At 49.5% G+C, this 7,864-nt stretch overlaps 1 protein-coding gene across 1 annotated transcript; it reads left to right on the top strand.

Annotated features, from left to right (window-relative positions):
* Positions 1-475: 475 nt before the first annotated feature.
* Positions 476-3,236, top strand: LOC121986781 (U-box domain-containing protein 35-like). The gene is made up of 7 exons (XM_042540721.1): positions 476-626; positions 721-779; positions 861-979; positions 1,046-1,366; positions 1,451-1,700; positions 1,788-3,071; positions 3,159-3,236. The coding sequence occupies exons 1-7, from the start codon at positions 476-478 to the stop codon at positions 3,234-3,236; spliced, it is 2,262 nt and encodes a 753-aa protein (XP_042396655.1).
* The last annotated feature ends 4,628 nt before the right edge of the window (positions 3,237-7,864 follow it).

Here is a 7,864-nt window from a genome sequence, read left to right as displayed (position 1 = left end):
ACACTAAAAAAAGAACCGTTTTAAAAAAAACAAATATATAGAAACAGCTGACGATATATCATTTTAATAATAAATAATACTAAAAATAAGATCCGTTTCAAATATATATATATATATATATATATATATATATATAGAAACAGTGAATGAGATTGAATGAGATGTCCTTTTAATAATAAATAAAAATGGGATTAATTTCAATGAAAAGCAATGTGTTTTATTTATTTTTGCCTAATATTATTATGTACAGTGAGATTGATAAAAATATCCTCTAATCATTGCAACTGAATTGGTAAAAATATATCTGTTTACTGTCTAATGTCTAATTCACCACATTGCTCCTGCATTCCCACTCCGCCCTAGGAAAATCACCTTCCACCGCACAGCACAACGTAAACAGGGAGGTAGTGCATCGTTATATTAGGAGCTTCTTCTTGCATTTCGTTTATTCAAACTTAGCTATCATTTTGCAACGATGGACTCAGTTTCACAATCTTTTCCTCAAGCTGCAGTGGCCGTGGACAAGGATAAGAGCAGCCAAGGAGCCTTGAAATGGGCCCTCGATAATGTCGCAGTCAGGGGCCAAACCCTCATCCTCATTCACGTCAACACTCATGCCGTTTCACGTAAGCTGTTTGTCTTATTGCTTCATTCCACAACTTCTCTAGAAACTAAAAACAGAGTAAGATCTAATGCCAAAATTCAACATAATTAATGCAGCGGATAGCATACGCAGGGAAATACTTACTCCTTTTCGATGTTTCTGCACCAGAAAAGATGTGAGTCACTAACTTCATATATTCCTCTAAATGCATGAACAGAAAAAGAATTTGCAATTAATCATCTCTGCTGATCAACAGATCAAAGTCATGGATATGATCTTGGAGGGCACTGACGTAGCTAAGGGCGTAGTGGAGTTCATCTCTCAGTCGGGGATCAACAAACTAGTCGTCGGAGCATCGAGAGGAGGCTTTGTGAGGTATCTTGACATTCTTCTAAAGCACTGCTCTAACAAAGGTTCTCACTGTCTGCATACTACTACCAGATCATTCAGAAACTTGGACATCAGCGTCAACATTTACAAAACCGTGCCTGATTTCTGCACTGCTTATGTGATAAGCAAAGGCAAACTCTCCTCTGTTAAAAATGCGATCCGACCAGCTCCGGCCGTTTCGCCTTTGAGAATCCAGCTCCAGAAACAAGCCAACGCAGATCAACCAAGTCAACAGGAGAAGAAAGGTACGATGATCGACTTAACTTGTCATTTGGCTCGACTAGTTTCACGAACAACTGAAGGAGGCATACATTTGTCAGGTGATGCTGCAGCTGCGACTCTCAAACTGAGTAAAGAAAAAGAATCAATCAGGTAATTAAGATAAACAACATGACAGACGTGTAGGTATCTGTTCGTCCTCTCATCTCGCCTCTCTGTTTCAATGCCTTCGAACAGGTCACCGTTGACGAGAGGGGCCTATACATATAAGTCTGATGTAGATTTGACGTCGGGCAGTGACATATCGTTTGTAAGCAGTGGGAGGAGGAGCACTGATCAGGTCTTCCCTCCGAGGATCTATTGCCTGCCTGACAACGACCTTGCTCACAGCTTCGAGTCTCGACTATCGCCTCGCAAGTCTGTGGGTGTTCATTCCGCTATGAACGGGTACTCTTTTTCTCAGGAGAGCTTTGCATCTGACGCATCGGTACGTGAATACAGTTAGCAAAAGAAATCTAGAAAGCACAAAAAGTTTTGTGCATGATCGCTCGAATGCATGCCTTGGAACTTGCAGGAATATCAAGAAGCAGAGATAAATAGACTGAAACTGGAACTCAAGCAGACAATGGATATGTACAACGCAGCTTGCAAGGAAGCGCTTCTGTCTAAACAGAAGGCAAAGGAGCTCCATCACTCGAAGATGGAGGGGAAACAGAGACTCGAAATCGCCCGACTCGCGGAAGAAGCCGCCTTGGTTCTGGTAGAGAAGGAGAAAGCAAAGTGCAAGGCAGCATTGGAAGCAGCCGAAGCAGCCCAAAGGAAGGCTGAACTTGAAGCGCATAAAAGGAGAGAAGTGGAGATAAAGGCCATGAAACAATCCGTCGACAAGAATCCCTCGAATTCGTTTGTGCAAACGGATGCGAGGTATAGGAGATACAAGATCGAGGAGATCGAGGAAGCCACAGAGTACTTTGCGGCGGACAAAAAGGTTGGAGAAGGAGGGTACGGTCCCGTCTACAAATGCTATCTCGATCACACGCCTGTTGCCGTCAAGGTACTGCGACCGGATGCGGCCCAGGGGAGGTCTCAGTTTCAGCACGAGGTTGAGATTCTTAGTTGCATCCGGCACCCAAACATGGTCCTCCTCCTCGGTGCTTGCCCGGAGTACGGTTGCCTAGTGTACGAGTACATGGCGAATGGGAGCTTAGAGGATCGCTTATTCCGGCGGGGGAACACGCCGCCCATTCCCTGGCAATATCGGTTCCGCATCGCCGCAGAGATCGCCACGTGCCTTCTCTTCCTCCACCAAACGAAGCCGGAGCCTCTGGTTCACAGGGACTTGAAGCCTGCAAACATCCTGCTCGATCAGAACTACACCAGCAAGATAAGCGACGTCGGCCTGGCCCGCCTTCTCCCGCCCTCCGTGGCAGACCAAGTCACTCAGTACCGCATGACGACGACGGCCGGGACGTTTTGCTACATCGACCCGGAGTACCAGCAGACGGGCATGCTCGGCACCAGGTCTGACATTTACTCATTTGGAATCCTGCTGCTGCAACTGATCACTGCGAAGCCTCCCATGGGGCTGACCCATGAAGTGGACCGCTCGATCGAGACGGGAACGTTTCGACAGGTGTTGGATCCCTCCATCCAAAATTGGCCGATCGATGAAGCTTTACGGTTCGCCAAGTTAGCACTCAACTGCGCAGAGCTGAGAAGGAAAGACCGGCCGGACCTAGGAACAGTCGTATTGCCAGAGCTCAATTGGCTGAGAGCTTTTGGGGAAGAAAACACGCAGCAATTCGCAGTGGATAACAACGTCGGCACCTCATCGTCACACGATCGAGTTTCTGTGCAGGTAAGGCGTTCAGTTCCCTAAACTTGAGCTGCATGTCACTAGATTGAGCTTCCATGACGTTCTCTTTTGTTTCCTCCAATCATTCAGGATATCAGGAGTGGCCCTTTGCATCAGCAATCAGGATATCAGAGCTCCAGCCAATTTAGCGGATCGTCGATCAACTGAAGATCGTCGAGCACATCATGGGAATATTTCAATATATCGTTGAACAGAAATGCGAATATTGCCTCTCCATGCACACTCAGCAATCAGCTAGATGTCAAAAATTAAGTTATGAAGATTGTAATATGTGCGCAGTTCTAAATCTATGTTGGATCATTTTCACTGTTTGGCAATGTATAGCTGTAACTCAAGCAGACAATGGATATGTACAACGCAGACAATGGATATGAACAGTGATCTCGTCCGAAGGCTGAGTCGGACGGAGGTTAGTCGCGGTGGCTTGGTTGTTGATGGAAAGTCGTAGGTGATCCGGCTCCCACGGGTGGCTGACGCTGCTGCAGGACCCTGCGCACACTCAGGCTATCCCCCTCCTCACGTTAGAGACCAGGACCCAGGGAAAAAGTCCCCGGATCAGGCCCTCCGACGTTCAAGTCAGGTCCCTTTTTCCCCAGAAAGAACAGAGAGAATCGAAAATGAAAAGTTGTGAAAAGAAAAAATGACGAGAGTGTGCGTACCCGCGTACGAGGAATCTCCTCCTTTTTATGCACCCGCCTCGCTTCCAGAACCTCCCTTCCTGTCAGAAAACGTTAGACGCTGGGCTTTGTCGTGTAGTCCTGGACACCTGTCGTGCTGCTATTGGTCGTGAAGGCATCTTCCCGTTTAGGAACCTCCGCCTTTACGCATGGGCTTTGTCTTGTAGTGAGGGACACTTGTCAGACCGCTATCGGTCATGAGAGCATCTTCTCCTTTAGAAACCTCCGCCTTCGCACATCTCACTGGTATGCGATGATTAACCTTGACGGACAATTGGGATCCTTCCATTCCTGCACAGCTTGGCTCATCCTATTTATCGCGGTCGGCATCTACCTCGCACCCCTCGATCAGATCTCGCCTCTAAGCGTTACTTGTTAGTCGGGCTGACCCTACACAACCCTGTCGCTTCTGACCTGTGACTTGTGGCTTGCCCTTCCGGATCTTCGAGTAGCAGACCCGCATACAGAGCCGTCTCCGCACAGCCCCGCTGCTTCCAGCCTTTGATTCGTGGCTTGCGCTTCCGGGCCTTCGAGTCGCAGGCCTGCAGACCGAGCCGTCTGTACCCAGCCCCATCGCTTCCGATCTATGATTGTTTCTTGCGCTTCCGGGCCTTCAAATTGCAGACCTGTAAATCGGGCTGTCTCTACCCAGCTCTGCCGCTCCTGACCCATGAGTACTTGCCGGCCCTTGACCGTAAGCCCGTAGGTCGGGTTGTCTCTACATAGCTCTGCCGCTCCCGACCTATGAGTACTTGGTGGCCCTTGACCGTAAGCCCGTAGGTCGGGTTGTCTCTACATAGCTCTGCCGCTCCCGACCTATGAGTACTTGTTGGCCCTTGACTGTAAGCCCGTAGGTCGGGTTGTCTCTACATAGCTCTGCTGCTCCCGACCTATACCCAGTGTTCCGCCTGTCGTCTCCCCTTGTCTTTCGACTACTTTGCCTTCTTGGTCAACAAGTCTGCCTGGCCTCTGACTGCCCCACATGCTTGTCTTTGACTGCCTAGCCAACCTGACCATTGACTGCTGAATCACCTTGACTATTGACCGCCACGTCCTCTTGACTTTTGACCGCTACATGGCCTTGACTTTTCTAACCCTTTCCTCTTGGGCCCCTCCATTGCCACCCGTATCACAAGCCTCCCTCACAAGTCTAGTCGAAGGAGGACGAAAGTCTGACTGACTAGACCTCAGCAGATCTTGAAGATCTCAGCATATCTTTGTGACCTCAGCCTATCTCTGTGTCCCTGCCTCAGCATATCTCTGCGTGTTTTGCTTCCTGCCTCACGCATCAAACTTTTGTGTCGCGTCGCCTGGAATACCATGCCTCCTTAATTGCTTTGTCAGTCGCTTGGGGTACCGTGCCCACTTAGTTGCTTTGACTTGGCCACCCGCCTTCTTTATAAAGAGCCTCACGGTCACTTCTTTATTCCATCCTTCCTCTTTCATGCCATCTTGCTTCCTTTTGCTAACCCATGTTCTACCAGCTTCTTTGCCACATGACGCCTTCTCCTTCTTCTGAGGAGGTTGATCAACCACCCTCTCAAGTGATGATCAATCAACTCGCCTCGCTACTTTCCGCGAGGGAACGCGAACTGGAGCGCGTGTCCCAAGAGCGGGCTCGCCAGACGACCGCCCTGCATTCCATGGAAGCTCAGTATCGTCTTGCAAAGTATTGCGTGCATGCGGAGAAGGCGAGGAAAGAGGAATGCCAGGCTAGCCTGCAGCGCCAACTCAGCCTTCAGGAACGCTTGCAACAAGAGCATGAAACGGAGCTGTCTCTCCTCCGTGCGTGTCTCGACGATAAGCAACATACTATCGCTCAGCAGCAAACAGTCATCGACTCCTTACACGCGCAGCTGGCTCGAGCCTTGAATGCCCCAGAGGCTCCTGAGTCCCCAGACATTTCTTCACACGGCAGTGCTCATTCTCCATGACCAATCCCTTCCCCGAGTTAAAGCTGGTCTGGGTGATAATTGTCTTAGTGGCTCCTTTCCCGCAAGACGTTCCCGCTTGTGGCCTTGGCTGTATCGTCTGCTTATTGAACTGTGCTGCCGTACTTGTATACCTATCCTTTTCTGGCATAGTCTTTCCTGCTCAATTTTCATCTAGCAAACATTTTTAGAAACTGGCCCGTGCATAAGAGCCAAGCGTTGTATCATGCTTCCTTTTCATGTATGAATTTTGGATAATAAAACCGAAATAGTGCTTGAGACTTAAAAATATAATGAACGTGCAAAACCTGATTTCGTAGTTAATATTGACGCTCTAGGAGTAGGGTAGATGGCCTTCCACATCCCTTGCCCTGCGTATTTGTTGCATATTTGCAATTTGCGTAAAATAAAGCCAAATGTAGCTGACCTGATTATTAAAAACGCTCCGCTCAATGTGAGGCATATCCCTCTGAAAGGTAGTCAGGTGTGGGCGCCGAGCTCACTTGTGGTTGTCGCAGGGGAGTTGATTTTTGATCCCCGCGTAGGGGCCGACCTGAAAGGTCGTTGGGTGTGAGGGCAGAGCTCACTTTCAATTCTCGCACGGGAGCCGACCTGAAAGGTCGTTGGGCGTGAGGGCAGATCTCACTTATAACTCGCACTGAGGCGAGAGTCTGGGACTACCGACCTAAAAGGTCGTTGGGCGTGAGCACAGGGCTCACTTATAATTCTCGCATGGGAGCCGACCTGAAAGGTCGTTGGGCGTGAGAACAGAGCTCACTTATAACTCGCACTGAGGCGAGAGTCTGGGACTACCGACCTAAAAGGTCGTTGGGCGTGAGCACAGGGCTCACTTATAATTCTCGCATGGGAGTCGACCTGAAAGGTCGTTGGGCGTGAGAACAGAGCTCACTTATAACTCGCACTAAGGCGAGAGTCTGGGATACTCCGGTCCGAGACCGGTGGAGATGGCGCTGGTCCGAGACCAGTAATGATATTCCGGTCTGAGACCGGTGGCGATGGCGCTGGTCCGAGACCAGTAATGATATTCCGGTCCGAGACCGGTGGCGATGGCGCTGGTCCGAGACTAGTAAAAACTCCAAACGGCCAAGGTATAGATGCATTGCTCTTCTTCGCCTTCACTCGTCTCGCCCATGCCGACCTGATCGCTTTGGCTGGTCGTTATTGTTGGCTTTGCGCGTCGCATTTCTTCCTGCAATGGCACTATGCACAATATAGAATTAAGAATAGAGGAGGGAGCGTAGAGACCTTACTCAACCCCTGGGCCACAGTACCCTTGCAGCTTATGATGACCCCACGGTTCCCGCGATGCGCCTGGTTAGCTGCTCATATCAGGGGCTGTCTACGCAGGGCTACTCGCCTGCTTGATACTCCTCTGATCTGACATCCACTTCTGCTGACCTACCTTGCATCAGTTGCGACCCTTTTGAATTGCCCGGCTTCTGCAGCTTCATGAAACTTCCCGCCTAGCCTTGAACCATTCACGAAGAATGCTTCTTTTTTGAGGTCACGCCCCTTCATGATTACCTCGTCTTATCAATCTTTAATGCGCTTCTTCTCACGGTGACACTTGTCCGACACCTTTACTGCGCGCGCCCCCTAACACCAGCCTCTGACCCCCTTTTTGCACCCTTCGGCGTTTATTTTCATCCGACGGCGTTGAGGCGCGTTACCCAAAAAGATACTCGGCTCGGCTCTCGAGGTTTCCTAGGAATGAATGGGCTTTATAAACCCTAAAGGTAGTCTGCTTTCCTTACTTCGACGCTTCGTTATCCTCCTCCTCTCGTTCGCGACCGTTTCTAGCAGTGCAACTACTCGTTCTCCTGCTTGTGCCCGACCTGTGACCCCTCTCATCTTCCTTCCCCTCGCCTGCTTACTCCTCGTGATCATGGATGGTAAGGAACTCTCCTGGTATTCCCGTTACATCTCTGATTTAGACCATCACGACCTGTCTTCATTGCAATCCAATCTGAGGCTAGGCGCCGCATATGAGTTTCGTCTTCCCTCGCCAGATGAGCATCCTTCTTCTCCTCCCGAAGGGTTTATCACTATTTTTAGGGACCAAATCTTAGGTGGTCTTTGCTTTCCTTTGCATCCTTTCTTCTCCGAATTGAGTCAGTATTGCGGTATTGGTATCTCTCAGTTTGCC

This window comes from Zingiber officinale, chromosome 5B (assembly GCF_018446385.1).
Source record: "Zingiber officinale cultivar Zhangliang chromosome 5B, Zo_v1.1, whole genome shotgun sequence".
In the NCBI taxonomy this organism is placed as follows: domain Eukaryota; kingdom Viridiplantae; phylum Streptophyta; class Magnoliopsida; order Zingiberales; family Zingiberaceae; genus Zingiber; species Zingiber officinale.
This window is presented reverse-complemented; position numbering and strand designations above follow the sequence as displayed.

What these genes read in the sequence shown, in the direction of transcription:
- LOC121986781 (XM_042540721.1), top strand. Translation starts at nt 476, where the DNA reads ATGGACTCAGTTTCACAATCTTTTCCTCAAGCTGCAGTGGCCGTGGAC. An exon ending in TCGAGAGGAGGCTTTGTGAG is followed by an intron (nt 980 to 1,045) that starts GTATCTTGACAT and finishes TACTACTACCAG; the next exon opens with ATCATTCAGAAACTTGGACA. An exon ending in GCTTTGCATCTGACGCATCG is followed by an intron (nt 1,701 to 1,787) that starts GTACGTGAATAC and finishes TGGAACTTGCAG; the next exon opens with GAATATCAAGAAGCAGAGAT.